Below are 19,034 nucleotides of genomic sequence, written 5' to 3'. Positions count from 1 at the left end.
ATGTGCCCTTTGCTGTGTTAGGCGTGTTATATCATTTTGTTACAATCTTTCAGAAACCGATGGGTATGTGAGGGTTGGATATGAAAAGCTCCCATTTGCTGGAAGTCCAATGTCCAGCTCAGCACTGTTCATTTAAAGCAGCAGTAACCACTCTTGTTCTTCCCAGACCTTTGAATGTTTTCCAGGCCCTTCAGGACTCAGCATCCTTCTTGGAGCCAGGCTCTCCTGGCGGCAGAAAAGGTCACTGTGCTTCTGCAATGTGAATTTCCAATACAACTTGAGGGTTTCAGTCCCCAGTGGATTGCTGACTACAAATAAGGAGGTACCTAGCCACAGTTTTCCTAACCCGGTATTTCCTAGCCAGTCTTGATTGGGACGGGCCCACATCTATCTAGGATGTGATATGGGAAGGGCTGGGTATTGGAGGGGCACCTAGGCATTTCATGCACTTATGAGGGACTGTGTGACCAGAGATGGGAATGACTCAGGAAGTAATGTTCTGTGGATACATCTCTTGGCCAGTTGCAGGTGTTTTCCTCACATACACCTGTAGTTTAGAATCAGCCCAGTCCTGAAATCCTCCAGCCTACGGCATGTGTCTGGCCAGTGAACAGAGGATCAGCCAGGATCTTGGTACTAACCAGTAGGCTATCCTACTCCTACTCAGCTCAGAGGATTCCAATGAAGAGAGTTTAACGAAGGGATTATTAGAGAGGTGTGAGCAGGAAATCAGCAAAGGAAACTCAAAAGCAACAAGAGGCACACTCCACTTTCTAGGCCAGGTACTTTCTGTCTCCTAATTGGCTCAGCCACTCACCTTGGTACCCGCATGCCTTCATTTCCTTCAGGTCTTGGTTATAATGCTACCTTCTCAAGGGAACATTGTAACTGCTGCTCATCATCCTTTCTTTCCTCCTCCCCCATATCTTAATACATCTGATATTTTTATATTTCAATAATTTATTATCTGACTCTACTCACTACAGCTTCCCAGGTGGCTCAGTGGTAAAGAATCTGTTGTAACACAGGAGATGGAGGTTTGATCCCTCAGTCAGGAAGATCCCCTGGAGGAGGAAATGGCAATCCACTCCAGTATTCTTGCCTGGGAAATCCCATGGACAGAGGAGCCTGGTGGGCTACAGTCCATGGGTTTGCAAAGAGTTGGACATGATTTAGTGACTGAGCATGTACACACCCACCACAATGAGAGCAGAGATTCTTTTGCTGTTTCATTCATTGCTTTAATCCCAGAGCCTGGACCAAGAAAAAGGTTCAATGAATATTTGTTGAATGAATGAATGAACGAATACTAATTGGACTTCTTAGAGCTCAGACAATTGTCCAAGACCCATCTTTCTGCTTCAACTTGTTAATCACACGCCTGCCTTTTGGAGGGAAGCCCGCTGAAATGCAATAGAGCTTGTATTTGACCACAAGAGGGTGGTGTTGATCAGTTTTTCTTTTTTTTTTAGGAGTCTTGAGACCACTCATTCACCCTCTCCTCCTTAGACCCCCAAAAGAAAATGTGGGATAGGGTCATGTCTGCAGCCAAAGCGAACACACAATGTGTCTCTTCCACCTCGACATTGCTATGCAAGTGAAATTCAGTTAAAACCTTTGCAAGAGAATGGTCTTGGAAGGAGAAAAGTCACCAGAAAGCAAGGGCCTCAGAAATGCATAGGAGGAAGGAGCTGCAAAAGGAAGATGCCTCCACTACTCAGCTTCAGTATCCAGGAGACGCTGCTCTCCAAGGAGTCTTTGTAAAGACGTTATGCTTGGGGCCATGTGTGCTAATACAGAATCTAGGTATCAGAAGCCCCACCCTCAAGACAGTAATGATACTGCAAGGCAGAAGTGGGCAGGCCAGTAAGGGAAGCCTGGAGAAGGTGGCAGCAGCATTTGGATGATCAGAGGAGGCATTATGGGAGGGAAGGCATTTGAATTATGATTTGATTTTATTATAGCACTTGAATTTTAGGGTAATTTTCTTCTCAATTGAGAATGAGTAACCATCTGTGTACATGTAAAGGGTCAGCTTTTCAGGCAATCCCACTCCTATAAGACATAGAACAATATAAAATAAGAGAACTTTAGGGAAGATAATGTATGGTTATCTTCCCTAAAGGACCCATGGACCAAATTCTCAGACTAACACAGTGGACTCTGATCAAACATATGTTTTATTTGAAAGAGAGACACTCTGGAGAAAAAGCATGGGAAAAGAATGAAATGAAGAGGTCAGATGTCAAAGCAGCAGCTCTGAGTCAGAGCTCCTACTTCTTTCCTGGCCCATTCCCCACTTGGGGGCTAGAGCCATGCCCTCCTCTCCACTTGGGTGCAGTGTGAAGCCTCCGGATCACTCCAGACTAATGTGGTAGAACTTCTTCCACCTCTAGAGTGAGGAAGGGAAATAAGGCATCCCTCAGCCTCGTCAAAGTTTCTCTGCTCATGACCATGGGCAGGGCGTCCACAAGGAGGTCTGGGTTTATGTACTGCAGGTAGAAAAGCACGTAACCCAGCAGCCTAAAGAAGATCATGACCACGAAGATAAAGTACCTGAAATGCCTGCAGAGAGACATTCATCGTTAGCGTAGGGGAAAGAGACGGCCTGGGAAGCAGCAGCGGGAGGTGAACCTCACCTTTGTAAATGACCGTGAATCGCTTTGGTTGGGCCGGCCTGATGAGGACGTGGGGCATGCAGACATAAAGGGTGAGGGCAGGGGGTAGGTGATAATAGAAAAAGACTGATGTGGTCGTGAGGACTGGGATACAGCCCTCCTGACTTCTAAGCCCTCCAACAGAATAGATGTCCACACAGAAGAGCTGGAGATGCAGAAGGATAAGACCTTCCAGGTACTATATATGCAGGCCTTTGTGGGGGTTGTCACAAGAGATCCAGAACTGCACTCTTGAGAGTCTCTCATCAGTGGTCCTCCCCACTCTACTAGAGCAAGAACTTTTAGACTGCGAAATATGTCTGGGCCATCTCTGACATTAACATCCACAGAAAATGATTGGGTTGTGGGTTTCTTTTTTTTTTTTTTTTTTGCTAAACATCAAGTGCCAAAAGAAACCAACTTGGGAATTCCCTGGTACTCCAGTGGATAGAACTCCATGTGGGCTTTCACGGTTGAGCGTGCAGTTTCAATCCCTGGTTGGGGAACTAAGATCCTACAGGTCACATGGTGTGGCCAAAAAAGAAAGGAAGGAAGAAAAAAAGAAAATAAGGAAGAAAAATAAACTGAAACAATAATAGGTTGTGTGCATGTGTTTTCTTGTGTGCACCCAAGAAAATTCCACCCTAAAAACTGGCCCAAGGCTTTCCATCTTTAACTATACTAAAATGTCACAAATTGGAGCTTTTCATTAAAGTGCCACATGGAGCATCTTAGTCTCCTTGTTTCAAAAATTAAAAAAGAAAAGGCATGGAGTTCAAGTGATTTTTTTTTCCTCTTAAATTTTACAGCCTGCAGTAAAAGAACTAAGAAAATTAATGCACCTTAAACTCTCTTTCCAGTAAAGAGGAGAGCAGATTATCAGGTTCAGGATCTGAAAAATAGAAAGAAGCCCTACTATGAATCTTAAGAGTGGAAATTGAAATTAAAATGCAAGCTTCACCTTAAAGGTCTCCAAAACAGCCATTTTCTCCAGCCACCAAGTCCTACATAACTCTGGTTTTCAGAAAAGAAGAAAGGGAGAGATGGCAGAAATCTGGGGCTGCCTGATATTTTCTGGTTGGTGGATGTGTTTATCCTTATTCTACATGCTCTTATCAAATCCTTATTGCTACAGACTGAACGTGACCTAGATTAGGAAAACAGGAGATTCCACCACTTACCTGTACCAAAAGATTCTCTTCTGTTTCTTGACGATGGTCTTCTCCTGTGGGAAGCAATAAAAGCCACAGGTATGCCTGTCCATGTGCTCATAAAAAGGCAGTGTAGTAGGGTGGCTAAGAGCTTGACCCAGGAGTCACTGCTCTGCCACTTCCTAGCTGCTGTGGTGTGAAGCAAGGTACTGAGCCTTGTTAATTTCCTACCTCTAAGGTTATTGAAAAGAAGGGATGGGACCAGGGGGCAGGAAGGGGGAAGCCAGGGTATGAAAGGACAGAGGAAAACTCCAATTTGGGACAAGGAAAACTTACCATATTGCTTTGGATGGTCTCCACCAGAGTTGACCCCGGTTTCACTATTTGGGTGGCGTTGTTCTGGGCTTTGCATCTGGGTGACAAAGATCAGATCCAAGAATTAAGTAACATAATCTGTGAGACTGATGAAAGATGCTTTTCTAAGTCATGCAATGTATGTGATTTATTTCCTAGATTCTTGATAACATTCACAAGGCTCAATATTCAAAATGCATAATTGGTCAATACGCAAAGAAACAGGAAAAGGTGGTCCAGTCTCAAGAGAAAAGACAACCAATGAAGAGTAACCATGAAACAACCCTGATACTGGATTCACACTGCAAAAATGTGAATTCTGTCTCGTGCTGGCAGTTCAAACTTCAGTTCAGGTCTGATGTCCTCAGCTGGCCACAGAATGCCTTGGGAGTGCATGGTTTTGGAGGTCAGCTTGTGATTTGGTCAGAGTTTAGATAAAACTCGAGACTCTCCATCTCTAGCTCTCTGTTTTTTAATCCAGCAGTTTGACCACACTGAGCTCTGTCCTCTAGTTTCTATCTCAGAAAGACTGTACAGTTCCCTCAAGACTTTTAAATTGGCCTTCACATCAAGTTTAGCTTACCCTCAGACTCAGTTCAGTTCAATTCAGCCACTCAGTCATGTCGGACTCTTTGCAACCCCATGGACTGCAGCATACCAGGCTTCCCACTCCATCACCAACTCCCAGAGCCTACTCAAACTCATGCCCATCAGGTCAGTGATGCCATCCAACCATCACATCCTCTGTCATACCCTTCTCCTGCCTTCAATCTTTCCCAGCATCAGGGTCTCTTCAAATGACTCAGTTCTTCGCATCAGGTGGCCAAAGTATTGGAGTCTCACCTTCAGCATCAGTCCTTCCAATTAATATTCAGGACTGATTTCCTTTAGGATTGAGTGATTAGATCTCCTTGCAGTCCAAGGAACTATCAAGAATCTTCTCCAACACCACAGTTCAAAAGCATCAATACTTCAGCACTCAGCTTTCTTTATAGTCCAACTCTCACATCCATACATGACTATTGGAAAAACCATAGCTTTGACTAGATGCACCTTTGTTGGTAAAGTAATGTCTCTGCTTTTTAATATGCTGTCTAGGTTGGTCATAACTTTTCTTCCAAGGAGCAACCATCTTTTAATTTCATGACTGCAGTCACCATCTGCAGTGATTTTAGAGCCCAAAAAAAGTCTCTCACTGTTTCCATTGTTTCCCCATCTATTTGCCGTGATGGGACCAGATGCCATGATCTTAGTTTTCTGAATGTTGTTTTAAGCCAACTTTTTAACTCTCCTCTTTCACTTTCATCAAGAGGCTCTTTAGTTCCTCTTCACTTTCCACCATAAGGGTGGTGTCATCTGCATATCTGAGGTTAGTTATTGATATTTCTCCCGGCAACCTTGATTCCAGCTTGTGCTTCATCTAGCCCGGCATTTTGCATGATGTGCTCTGCATATAAGCTAAATAAGTAGGGTGGCAGTATACAGCCTTGACGTACTCCTTTCCCGATTTGGAACCAGTCTGTTGTTCCATATCCAGTTCTAACTATTGTTTCTTGATCTGTATACAGATTTCTCAGAAGGCAGGTCCAAGGTGGTCTGGTATTCCCATTTCCTTAAGAATTTTCCACAGTTTGTTGTGATCCACAAAGTCAAAGGCTTTGGCATAGTCAGTCAAGCAAAAGTAGATGTTTTTCTGGAATTCTCTTGCTTTCTTGATGATCCAGTGGATGTTGGCAATATGATCTCTGGTTCCTCTGCCTTTCTAAGTTCAGCTTGAACATCTGAAAGTTCATGGTTCACATACTGTTGAAGCCTGGCTTGGGGAATTTTGAGCATTACTTTACTAGCATGTGAGATGAATGCAATTGTGTGGTAGTTTGAGCATTCTTTGGCATTGCCTTTCTTTGGGATTGGAATGAAAACTGACTTTCCAGTCCTGTGGCCACTGCTGAGTTTTCCAAATTTGCCAGCATGTTGAGTGCAGCACTTTCACAGCATCATCTTTTAGGATTTGAAATAGCTCAACTGGAATTCCATCACCTCCACTAGCTTTGTTCATAGTGATGCTTCCTAAGGCCCAGGACTTCACATTCCAGGATGTCTGGCTCTAGGTGAGTGATCACACCATCGTGATTATCTGGGTCATGAAGATCTTTTTTGTATAGTTCTGTGTATTCTTGCCACCTCTTAATGTCTTCTGCTTCTTTTAGGTCCATACCATTTCTGTCTTTTATTGAGCTCATCTTTGCATGCAATGTTCCCTTGGTATCTCTAATTTTCTTGAAGAGATCTCTAGTCTTTCCCATTCTATTGTTTTCCTCTGTTTCTTTGCACTGATCACTGAGGAAGGCTTTCTTACCTCTCCTTGCTATTCTTTGGAACTCTGCATTCAGATGGGTATATCTTTCCTTTTCTCTTTTGCCTTTAACTTCTCTTCTTTTCTCAGCTAATTGTAAGGCCTCCTCAGACAACCATTTTGCCTTTTTTCATTTCTTTTCCTTGGGGATGGTCTTGATCCCTGCCTCCTGTATAATGTCATGGACCTCTATCCATTGTTCTTCAGGCACTCTGTCTATCAGATCTAATTCCTTGAATCTATTTCTCACTTCCACTGTATAATCATAAGGGATTTGATTTAGGTCATCCCTGAATGGTCTAGTGGTTTTCCCTACTTTCTTCAATTTAAGTCTGAATTTGGCAATAAGGAGTTCATGATCTGAGCCACAGTCAGCTCCCGGTCTTGTTTTTGCTGACTGTATAGAGCTTCTCCATCTTTGGCTGCAAAGAATATAAGCAATCTGATTTTGGTATTGACCATCTGGTGATGACCTTCAGACTAAAAGTGATCAGATGAGAAAATCGCCTCTTGCCTTTCCCTTCTTCCAATTGTCAGCCCCCCCTCCAGAATTTGCTTGGTTTTATTCACTCTCCAGGGCCTTCTTATTGTTCATTCATTTGTTTTATTCTGTTGCTCAGAGTTTAGAACTGTGTCCTGCCAGAGGGTCAGTTCCAGTAAAAACTTTTAGACTTTTCATGGGAATCTTTTTGTAATCATCAAATATAGAAGAAAGGAGAGAAGCAGCCCAGATTTCAGGATCTGGCCTTGATGGAATAGTTTGCATCAGGCTAGTCCATCTCTACAACCAACTATAAAAACTGGACAAAGTACATAAACAGCCATTTGAATGAATTAAAGAATGCGGTCAGAAGATGAGGGGATACATATCCTGAGCAAAGTAAAGCATACTGAGATAATCCCTTCATTCATCCCAGGCCTTTCCCCAAGGGCACTTGTCAATTTGCGGTACAGTGAATAGAGTCCAAGCAGCAAGTGGCAGCATCAATTGGCTGAGGAGACAGAGATTGGAGTTTAATTCCCTAAGGGGGAAAGTCCAAGGAAAGAAGGAACCATAGAGAAATGAGTTCAAATATCTGCATGAACTTCCCTTAAAGTGATAGCTGGCTCTTAAGCTGTATATGAGTAGCTCAGGATTCCAAGAAAGCCCAGAAAGCAGAAGATGCCTCAAGAGCTGAGAAAAGATTATAGTAGTCATGCTGTTCTGGGAAGTAGAATTTGGAGTTTGAGACCTGTTACACTCAGACCCTGATGCTGGGAAAGATTACAGGCAAAAGGAGAAGGGGTGATAGAGGTTGAGATGATAGGAGAGGGTCACTGACTCAGTGGATGTGAATTTGAGCAAACTCGGGGGGATAGTGGAGGACAGAGGAGCCCGGCATGCTGTAGTCCATGGGGTCACAAAGAGTCGGGCATGACTTAACAAATGAACAACAACAAACATGGAGACAGAGACTGGAGTTTAAGATTGTGAGAGGGAAAACCCAAGGAAGGGTTTCAGTCCTGAATCTATCTGAACTATTCCAGCTTCCTGCCCTTCATTGCTGCTGTTCAGTCTCTCAGTCATGTCCGACTCTTTGCAACCTCATGAACTGCTGTGTGCCAGTTTTCCCTTTCCTTCAACATCTCCTGCTGCTGCTGCTGCTGCTAAGTCCCTTCAGTCATGTCCGACTCTATGTGACCCCATAGACGGCAGCCCACTAGGCTCCTTTGTCCCTGGGATTCTCCAGGCAAGAACACTGGAGTGGGTTGCCATTTCCTTCTCCAATGCATGAAAGTGAAAAGTGAAAGTGAAGTCGCTCAGTCGTGCCCAACTCTTAGCGACCCCATGGACTGCAGCTTACCAAGCTCCTCCATCCATGGGATTTTCCAGGCAAAAGTACTAGAGTGGGGTGCCATTGCCTTCTCTGAATATCTCCTGAAGTTTGCTCAAATTCATGTCCATTGAATCGATGATGCCATCCAACCAGTTCATCCTCTGCCTCCTTCTTCTCATCCTGCCCACAAGCTTTCCCAGCATCAGAGTCTCTTCCAGTGAGTTGGCTCTTCACATCAAGCGGCCAAAGTAATAGAGCTTCAGCTTCAGCATCAGTTCTTTCAGTGAATATTAAGGGTTGGTTTTCATTAGGATTGTCTGGTTTGATCTTCTTGTAGTCCAATTAACTCTCAAGTGTCCTCTACAGCACTACACAGATCGAAACCATCAGTTCTTTGGTGCTCAGACTTCTTTATGGTCCAACTCTCACATACATACATGACTACTGGAAAAACCATAGCTTTGACTATACAAACTTTCATTGGCAAAGTGATGTCTCTTTTTTTAAATTTGCTAACTAGGTTTGTCATAGCTTTTCGTTTAAGGAGCACGTATCTTGATTTCATGGCTGAAGTCACCATCTGCAGTGATTTTGGAGCCTAAGAAAACAGAATCTGTTTATACTTTTCTCCCACCTATTTGCCCACTACTATGAGGTGATGGGACTGGATGCCATGATCTTCGTTTTTTGAATGCTGAGTTTTAAGCCAGCTTTTTTACTCTCTTCTTTCACCCTCATCAGGAGGCTCTTTAGTTCCTCTTCACTTTCTGCCATTAGAGTGGTATCTGAATATCTGAGGTTGTTGATATTTCTCCCAGCAATCTGTCCTTGGGTGAATCATTTATTAATTCCTTTGCTTTTGAGGGATAGCGGTACATGAATTTTCAACTGTGCAGAGGACTTGTGCCCCTAACCCCCACATTGTTCAATCTATAAATGAATTTTTTTTTATATACCATTAGTAATGAATTAGAAAATCAAATTAACAATTTTTAAATTTACAATAGCATCAAAAATATCAAATATCAAACCTAGGAATAAATCTGATGAAAGATGCACAAAACACTATAGAAAACTACAAAACATGTTTAAGAAAAATTAAATAAGATCTAAATACATGTAGGGATAAAAATGTTCATGACTTGGAAAACTTAATGTTGTTTAGATATTGTTAATCTCCATATTTATCTATGAAGTGAAGTGAAGTGAAGTCGCTCAGTCGTGTCCGACTCTTTGTGACCCCATGAACTGTAGCCTACAGTCTCCTCCGTCCATGGGATTTTCCAGGCAAGAATACTGGAGTGGGGTGCCATTTCCTTCTCCAAAATAGATTCCATATAATTATAATCAAAATCTCAGCAATTTTTTTGGTAGAAATTTAGAAGCCAATTTTAAAATTTATATGGAAATTCAAAGAGCCAAAAATAGCTAAGATAGTCTTGAATAGTCTTGAAGAAAAGCAAAAAGTTGCAGAACTTAAGATATGCTAAATCAAAACTAATTAGAAAACTAAATTGTAATTGTAATCCCTGTCAGTCAGTCAGTTCGGTTGCTCAATCATGTCCAACTCTTTGCAACCCCATGGACTGCAGCACACCAGGCTTCTCTGTCCTTCACCAACTCCCAGAGCTTGCTCAGACTCTCATCCATCGAGTCCGTGATGCTATCCAACCATCTCATCCTCTGTCGTCCCCTTCTCCTCCTGCCTTCAATCTTTCCCAGCATCAGGGTCTTTTCCATTGAACCAGTTCTTCACATCAGGTGGCCAAAGTATTGGAGTCTCAGCTTCAGCATCAGTCCTTCCAATGAATATTCAGGACTGATCTCCTTTAGGATTGACTGGTTTGACCTCTTTGCAGTCCAAAGGACTCTCAAGTGTCTTTTCCAACACCACAGTTCAAAAGCATCAATTTTTGGTCCAATTTTTTATGATCCAACTCTCACATCCATACATGACTACCGAAAAACCATAGCTTTTATTATACAGACATTTGTCGGCCAAGTAATGTCTCTGCTTTTTAATATGTTGTCTAGTTTGGTCATAACTTTTCTTCCAAGGAGCAGGCGTCTTTGAATTTCATGGCTGTAGTCACCATCTGCAGTGATTTTGGAGCCCAAGAAAAGAAAGTCTGTGACTGTTTCCATTGTCTCCCCGTCTATTTGCCATGAAGTGATGGAACTGGATGCCATAACCTTTGTTTTTTGAATGTTGAGTTTTAAACCAGATTTTTCACTCTTGTCTTTCATTTTCATCAAGAGGCTTTTTAGTTATTCTTTGCTTTCTGCCATAAGGGTGGTGTCATCTGCATATCTGAGATTATTGATATTTCTCCCAGCAATCTTGATTCCAGCTTGTGCTTCATCCAGCCTGGCATCTCGCATGATGTACTCTGCATATAAGCTAAATAAACAGGGTGACAATATACAACTTTGACGTACTCCTCTTCCAATTTGGAACCAGTATATTGTTCCATGTCCAGTTCTAACTGTTGCTTCTTGACCTGCATACAGATTTGTCAGGAGGCAGGTAAGGTGGTCTGGTATTCCCATCTCTTTCAGAATTCCGGTAGTCTATGCTTGTAGTCTACACCTCTATCCTTGTGTAGTACTGGCGCAGGATAGAGGCACAAACCAATGGCACAGAATAAAATATCCAGAAACAGACTCACACAAATATTAATATGTCACCTTACTTATAAAACAAGGCACCACTGAAAATGCATGCTCTTTTAAATAAATGATGCTGGGCCAACTGGCTACCCACACATGGAAAAAACACATCTTGATCTCTACCTCACACCACACACACAAAAAACAAATTTTACATGAATGTTTACATTCATTTGAATGTAAGAGGCAAAACAAACAGAAAATTCTTTGGCAAAGCATTAAAGAATAGTTTTATTACCAAGAAAAAGTACTGAGCAAAAAAAGAAAAGAAAAAACTTTCATGGATTGGATTTCCTTAAAATTAAGAAATTTTTTTATCAAAAGATTCCATTAAAAGAGTAAAACAGAAAAGCCATAGAAATGACTGTAACGTGTGTTTGTGTGTCCATCCATAACTGATGATGGACCTCATTAAAAAATATAAGGAAATCCTATAAACCAATAAGAAAACGATGGATAATCTCCCAAATAAAGGCAAAAGACTTATTATAAAAGGAGATAACCAAATTTCAAGTAAGCATTTTAAGGTATATATATATATATATTAATAATCAATAGTGAAATGCATTATTAAAATAAAAATTAGATCTCACTATACTCCTGCCAGAGTGGTTAAAATTAAAAAGACTGTAAATATGAAGTGGAAATGAGGAACAGAATAACTGGAACTAGTATAGATTCTCATTGGAGGAGATTCTGGTAATCCGCTTTGGAAAATCATTTGACTTTGTTTAGTAAAGCCACAGATATGTATACTCAATGACTTGGGAATTCTACTCCTTGGTATATAACTTACAGAAATGAAATATATATGTCAACCAAAATACATGCACAAAAATGTTTATAACAGCTTTAGTTGAATGACCCCAAACTGGAAATGACCAAAATGTTCATCAATGGGAAAATAGATAAATCGTGCCATATTCCTACAGTAGAATACTATATACACAGCTAGGAAAAGGATGAACCACAGAGCCATGCAGCAATGTGGATAAACATCAGTGAAAGCCAGAAACAAGAGAGAACATACTGAGTTCACATGAAGTTCAAGATCAGACAAAACCAAGAAGAAATGATGGAAGTTAGAATCACGGTTACTTTTGCAAGAAAGGAGGACTGAGAAGAGAGCACAGGGAGCCTTTTGGTGTACTCAGAATGTTCTGTATCTTGATCTGAGTCATGTTAACACACCACTTGAGATTTGTGCACTCTATGTATATTGCGTAATACAATATAATACATAACATAGTTAAAGAGTATAAGCAAACAATGGAAAGTGTGTCAAGTCCTAAACCACGCAAGTCTACAAATACAGAACGTATGTAAATGGCTCTCACCGGGGCCCCCAGTGGGGGTTCACCATGTCCTGGGAAAGGGGTCAGCACAATCAGTTTTTTCAAGAACAACATTCAACTGAGGACGCATGAAAAGAACGTAAAAAAAAAAGAGACCTTTTAAACACCAACTGCTGAGAAAGGCAAGAGAGAAGCCTGAATGCTGATGATTTTTCAGTACAGAACATGAAGCAGAAGTTGACAGGGATAACTTGTTGGGGGCTATTTATAGTGACACAAACTGGTCTGAGAAGTACTCTGTCCTTCAAGGACCACTGGGGACTATAGCTTCATCCCACCAATGAGGTCATTTTTCCAAACTTACACTTCTTTTTCAAGAAGAAGCATCTCCTTTTCCTTTTCCATCTGTCTCAGAATTTCCTGGTATTTCTTCCCATGGAAATAAAAAAAATATTTATCATAATCAAGAATTTCTGTATTCTGAATTTCTGTATCAATGACATTGATAAAAGATTCTCTTAAGACTAACTCCTAATTTTCCAAATGGTGCATGCAAGAATGTACACACACAAGTATGAACACATTCTAATAAAAATTAGGACATTAGTGACTGGATGGATGAATATGGAAAAAAAAAGGAAAAGAATTCTCTCTTCGGAGCCTGCTTGTAGGAAAATCCCAGCTCTCACACTTACTAGCTATGTTTTCAGAGCGCATTACCAAACTTCTTTGAACCTGTGTCCTCTTGATCATAACAACATGATCCTCAAAGGGTTACTGGACAAACTAATTGAGGAAAATACTGTATGTAGATTGCTTAAAAATACTATATGGGCCAGTATAAATAAATCCTTAACATACATCTGGTTCTTGTTGCTGCTGTTGTATAAACGGTATTTCCCCTAGTGGCAGATTTTAGCCTAAATGAGAAACCAAGGGATCCATGGCATTGGAACAATTCTGCCTCTACTATGACTTGTCCCCAGAGGCAGTGTACCTTTATGTAGTGGGCCTGATCCTCACAGAGCTGATACACAGATTGATAGTCACTCTCTATCTAGAAAGAAAAGAGAATTAACAAATTTCATGGATTAAATCACAGTGAAGCCTGGGCTGCTCCCAACTGGTGCATTGGCTATTTGGCTGGTTACCTAGCAACTTCTTACCAGGGAAAGCAACCACATCATAAAACCTTTGATCTCATCATTCATGAGCAGGGTCTAATTTTGAGCAAAGAAAGTTGTTTTCCCAGGTTCTCATATGCCTTTTACATGAGACATCAGGAGATGTTTCAGGGCACTTAGATATGGGCTTCAACAACAGTGTTTGAGTATTTGAGGTAGAGGGGTATTTAAGGAATGACAAGACCAGTACTTTTAACATAAGTTTTCTTTTCCTTTACCTGCAGGTGAGTCAGAAATTCACTTGCCAGATATTCTTGCTCCTCCCCCTCCCCTGCCTCCAACTGTTCTTTCTAAAACCTTTGGGGTTCTCTCTCATTTGTATCCTGAACAGACCCTCAGTGGAGACTCCACCTCTACCTTGACCAATTCCTTCTCTTGACTGGCACAGGATTCTGTTGACTTCTGTAGTTTCACCTGTTAAAGACAGCGTGAGACAGCAGAAGGTTGAGAGCATTCTTCTGTGAAAGCAAATGGGTAATATTCATCTTCCCCAGACAGACAATGAGCATGACAATGGTGGTGGTGGTGGTGGTTTAGTCTCTAAGTTGAGTCCTTCTCCAGGGGATCTTCCTGATCGAGGGATCTAACCCATGTCTCCTGCATTGCAAGCCGTGTCCTGCATTGCAGGTGGACTCTTTACTGCTGAACCACCAGAGAAGCCCAGGGCATGATGATAATGTATCATATAGTGAGGACTGCTGCTGCTGCTGCCACCAAGTCATTCAGTCATGTCTGACTGTTTGCGACCCCATAGACGGCAGCCCAGCAGTCTCCCCTGTCCCTGGGATTCTCCAGGCAAGAATACTGGAGTGGGTTGCCATTTCCCTCTCCAAATAGTGAGGACAGACCATAACAATCTGGAGTGGGCAATATTATTGGCCCATTTACAGGTGCTGCTGCTGCTGCTAAGTCGCTTCAGTCGTGTCCAACTCTGTGCGACCCCATAGATGGCAGCCCCCTAGGCTCTTCTGTCCCTGGGATTCTCCAGGCAAGAATACTGGAGTGGGTTGCCATTTCCTTCTCCAATGCATGAAAATGAAAAGTGAAAGTGAAGTCGCTCAGTCGTGCCCGACTCTTAGCGACCCCATGGACTGCAGCCTACCAGGCTCCTCCGTCCATGGGATTTTCCAGGCAAGAGTACTGGAGTGGGGTGCCATTGCCTTCTCCGATTTACAGGTGAGGAGGAGACAAAAGCAAGGAGAGGTTTAGTGCATGACTTATTTAAAATCACACAGTGGCAGAGTCAACGTTTAAGCCTTGGTTTTCTGACTGCCCAGTCTTTGGACCTAATCACCCTTCTTCCTCCAGTCCTACTGACTAAAGTGCCAACCTGTTCCTCCATCTTATACTCCACTGGGTGCACTCACATGCAGTTTGAATCATGGAGCACAAGAGAAACCTTCTGCCTCTTTTTCAGAGAAAAACAGAACAGCAGTGCTCTGGCATGCTGGACTCAGCCAAATGGTCATATTTGCCACACAAAGCTGCAGAGAGCATCTCAACAGGATTTCTGCCCTCTACTGGGCATCCAGTTCATCTTTTCATTCAACAAATATTTAGCGAGCTACTACCATGTGCCAGACATTATTCTAGAATCACACAGACAAAACTTCATGCCCTCATTGGGTTTGCCACCTAGTAAAACATTCAATTCAATTAAAAAACAAACAAACAAAAAACTCCCTTAAATTACAAACAATGGGTTAGAAAATCAAATACAATTGTTGACCTATCCTTCTGCAATTGTGGAAGTTAGTATTTTCTTCTTCCTTGACTACCTGCATTTGTGTGTCATTTAGATAATAAATTTTTAGAGGGCAGGTCCCGATGGGCATTCAGAATGTATGTCCTATTGACTGATGGATGAAGAGGTTTCTGGAGCAATTCCCTTCTCTTTGGGGCATTGTAGTCATCTCTGCCACCAGTGTGACTAAAACTAAAGTTACGAATGCTGCAAAATAATTTATGAATGCCGCCCAGGTCAGGGGATAAAGCAGAGGGAGCAAAGGACACTGGCTCACCTCTGTGAGCACACAGACAGACTTAGCCTGGTGGGTTCTTGGAAGCTGTTCCTCCCCAAAGTTAGAATGACACCACATCTCCCAGAAAATCGGTAGATTTGCTTTTCTACTCACCTTCAATTCTGCCAACGTCTGCTTTAGGGCTTCTTTATCCAGGCCAACATTCTTAAATTTCCTTGAAATCTGAAATACCATCCCCCAAATTGTAAACTGAGTAAGGCATCCGGACATGAAAACGTGGCATAGAGTCAGACTTGAAGGTCTCAAAGTAGCAGAACAGTGGTTAATTGATTCAGATCCCAGATGGACGCTTAATAGAAAAGTGTCTCTTCCTTCCTCTGGAATCTGCCTGACTCCATGCCAGCTGAACAGACCCTTTTGTTCCCAGAGCCCATGAAAAGTACAGCACAAGGGAGGCAAGGCAGGTGGGGAGAGAGGGAAGAGAAACTGGTGCAGAGCAGCTGTGGGAGGGAGGGGCAATTCTCTCCTCTCACCTTCCTGTAACCTTCCCATCCCAGAGCTGTAATTCCCAGAGGACAAAGGATGGTATCAATTAGCCAGTTTGTTCTAAGAGATTTGGAAGGCAGATTGGGAGGGAGCACACACATTTTGCCAGTTCCTCTTCCTCCTGTCTTTCTGACTGGGGAGTTCAGGAAGATGATGGATCCTATTGGGATTCCTAAGAAATGAGCCTCCTTTCAAGGGTGGGCTTATTATGGGACCACCCTCCTTCCCCCCCAAAATCTGGTCCCACTTTACCTCCTTCTGTACCTCCACCACACTCCTGCTAAGAATTTCCTTATTTTTTTCCTGGGGAAAGAAAGAGGTAAAGGATACAAACCGCACGCTGCTCTCAAACCCTCTTCCTTGCTGGGCCACTGAAATCCCATCCAGGGACGAGGGCCCCACACAGAGGATCTGGGAACAGAGCCCCGGTCTCGTCCCCATGCCAAGCACATCATGCCCAAAACACTTTGTTAGACAGCTGTGATTTCCAGACACAGCAATGACCAGCAATGATGGCCCCCTGGGAAAGAGAGACTGGTGGATTGCAGCAAAATGCATCACACTGTCCTTTTCTAGACACCTCCTTACCAGCTTGGCCGTCTCTAATTCCAGGTCCCGCAGGGCTGCCTCCTTCTCAGCTGTGCGGTGGTCCAGCTCCTCCCTCTCTCTGGCTTGTCTGACAGACAGCGTGATATCTCTTTCCAGACTGAAACACAGTCACCCAGGGGTGGCTCAGTCCAAAGGAAGCTGCCAGGGCCCCAGCTTGAGAAGCTACGCCAAGGTCTCAGGGAGCCAAAGTGATCACCCATTGCAGTGGCAATAAAATAATGACTTAATGTGGAAACGTAGTGAAAAATCTGTACATAAAACCTTTTGAGGACGCCACTGTTTATAGTTTAGAATTTAAACAACTTGCCTCAATTCATGGACAAAGAGGTAAACTTTCCTCCCACCCACCTCTTGATCCCAAGGGGCCTTCAGATGAGGAGACCTTTCCCATCCAACTACAAAGCCTGACCTTTGAATAGTTTCTTCTTTCTCTTGAATTTTTTTGAGAAGAACCTGATTTGCCTCATCCATTCTCTGCAGGTCCTTTTCAAGGTCTGAGTTCAGGGAGTCCAGGTTCTGCTTTGTGATCTCTAGTTTCGGTATTTCCATCACATCCCGCCTGCAGGAAAATCATCCCATTACCAAACTCAGGACAGGAAAACAGATGAGCTGACGTCTCATTTATCGCCCTGTCTTATGCTGTCACTATGCCTCACCAGCCTTGCATTATCATTGTCCACGATAAATTGATTTCTATGATGTTTTGCATAAAACAAATTCTTGGAGTCAAATCACATTTTAATTTAAAATATTATAAATGGAACCCGTTACAACACAAATCTTTTATGAAGCAAAAGAAGTATTTTTTTCATTTGAATAATTATATTCTAACTTACTTGTTTTCAAAAAATTTATACAGAGTATGTGGACTCCACGCCACACATATAAAGAATTCAAGGAAGAGGCACGTTTTCAGTTTTCCTTTGTTACAGTCTACTAAGGAGTTTATTATATTGAAAACCTTCTGCACTAGTCATGTAGGAACATGGACTTGGTAGGGGGCAGGGACGAGGGTCTTTTCCCTAAATAAGACTGATTTGCTTTTGGAGACATTGGCTGTCTCTACAAACCCCACTTCTAGTCTGATGAAGTCCAAAGAACTGAAACCGCCTTTCCTCCCTAGGAAGGCTTCCGGGCTTGAGGACACTGTCCTGCACAGTCAAGGTTTCCTTCCTTACTGAATTGCAGTAGATGCGTCCCATACCAGTTCCTCCTCCTTGTTACTTACACATCATCCAACGGGTCCTGTCCAGCTTCTTCCATTGTAGGTCTCCTATGTTGTGAACATAAACATGTGTTATGGAAACAAAGCTTCTACTGTTCAACATAGTCATTAGCCCAGGAAGGAGCAGAGAAAAGGTTTGACCAGGCAAGACAGAACCAAGACAAAACTTATGCCTCCTAGACCCTTTCGTATTTCAGGATCAGTTGCAATATTTTGCTAGATTTCAGTAAGCCAGATCATATCTCTTAAATGAATCTCATAAACGAATCCCATGGGAGTACAGAAATCTTTTTGTTTTCACAAAAGTGTTTTTACACTTTGGCTACCTTGCCCCTTTCTTGCCTGCACATTAGCAGCTAAAATGCTAGGAGAACTCAAGTTTGTGTCTATTGGCAAACACACTGAGAGTTTATTTCTAACCCTGACCTTCAGGGAGACTTAGGAAAAAAGAATAATAGAAAAATTGGAGGATATAAAAGAATTGGTTGGCTGATTTCTTTCGGTCTATAGCCATCCTACTTTTTTACAAACTCTAGATATTATGGCTGGGTTGATGCTGAAATGGGAACAGATAAAGCAGTGGGGGCAATAGGATATAATAACTGAAAGGAGTCATATGAAAATGTCAGGTTCTCAGGGATGGTATCTGCTCCACTGCATCAAAATTAAAGTTCACGACTGAACCCAATCTAACAAAAGGAGAACACCAAATCTCCTTTCACATTCCATCTTCTCTTCCTTCTCTCTTTCTTTGAAGCTTTTTTGGTTTTAATTCCCCTTTTAATTCCTTTCTGTACCTTCTTCTCCTTTCATAGCCCTCCCTGAATTTCCCTTTTCTTTCTACTCTCTTTACACATTAGGAAGCCCAGCTTGTGATGATGCCCTTGAGCTCACCCTTCTCATCCCAATAGAGATTTCTTCTGCTCCCACTGAGATTTCCAACTGAATGTCACAAGTTTCAGAAAAGGTATGTCCTTGATGATGGCATGCTCCACATACAGCTGGACCTGTCATCTCTAGCCGGGTGGGGCAGCATGTCATAGTGGGTAGGGGTGGGTGGGGTGAAAACAACTCCTTGTCATCTCTGTAGGCAGAATGAGAGCAGAGTTCAGAACTTTAGGACAGTTTAATTCTCTCCCTAAAGAGCGATAAGACCCATGGAACAAATTTCTGGACACAGTTTAAACT

General features: G+C 42.4%; 1 protein-coding gene across 1 annotated transcript; it reads right to left on the bottom strand.

The window, feature by feature from the left end:
* Positions 1-2,172: 2,172 nt before the first annotated feature.
* On the bottom strand, positions 2,173-17,884 carry LOC113899481 (transmembrane and coiled-coil domain-containing protein 5B). Its single transcript, XM_027552826.1, has 12 exons — positions 17,850-17,884; positions 17,031-17,180; positions 16,601-16,718; positions 16,265-16,315; positions 15,620-15,688; positions 13,842-13,898; positions 13,298-13,357; positions 12,665-12,729; positions 6,812-6,940; positions 4,145-4,223; positions 3,839-3,882; positions 2,173-2,565 (listed from the first exon to the last, which is right to left on the bottom strand). The coding sequence occupies exons 1-12, from the start codon at positions 17,882-17,884 to the stop codon at positions 2,367-2,369; spliced, it is 1,056 nt and encodes a 351-aa protein (XP_027408627.1). The 3' UTR covers positions 2,173-2,366.
* Positions 17,885-19,034: the final 1,150 nt, after the last annotated feature.

This window comes from Bos indicus x Bos taurus, chromosome 10 (assembly GCF_003369695.1).
Source record: "Bos indicus x Bos taurus breed Angus x Brahman F1 hybrid chromosome 10, Bos_hybrid_MaternalHap_v2.0, whole genome shotgun sequence".
NCBI lineage: Eukaryota > Metazoa > Chordata > Mammalia > Artiodactyla > Bovidae > Bos > Bos indicus x Bos taurus.
The sequence above is the reverse complement of the archived record's forward strand: the minus strand, read 5'-3'. Positions and strand labels throughout refer to the sequence as shown.

Bases quoted from the DNA above. Each gene is read 5' to 3' on its own strand.
- LOC113899481 (XM_027552826.1), bottom strand. From the start codon at position 17,884: ATGGAAGAAGCTGGACAGGACCCGTTGGATGATGT. The intron at 16,719-17,030 runs GTCAGGCTTTGT...ACTGTGTTTCAG, and splicing joins AAAGAAGAAACTATTCAAAG to TCTGGAAAGAGATATCACGC. The intron at 12,730-13,297 runs GTACACTGCCTC...TTCCATGGGAAG, and splicing joins ATCAGGCCCACTACATAAAG to AAATACCAGGAAATTCTGAG.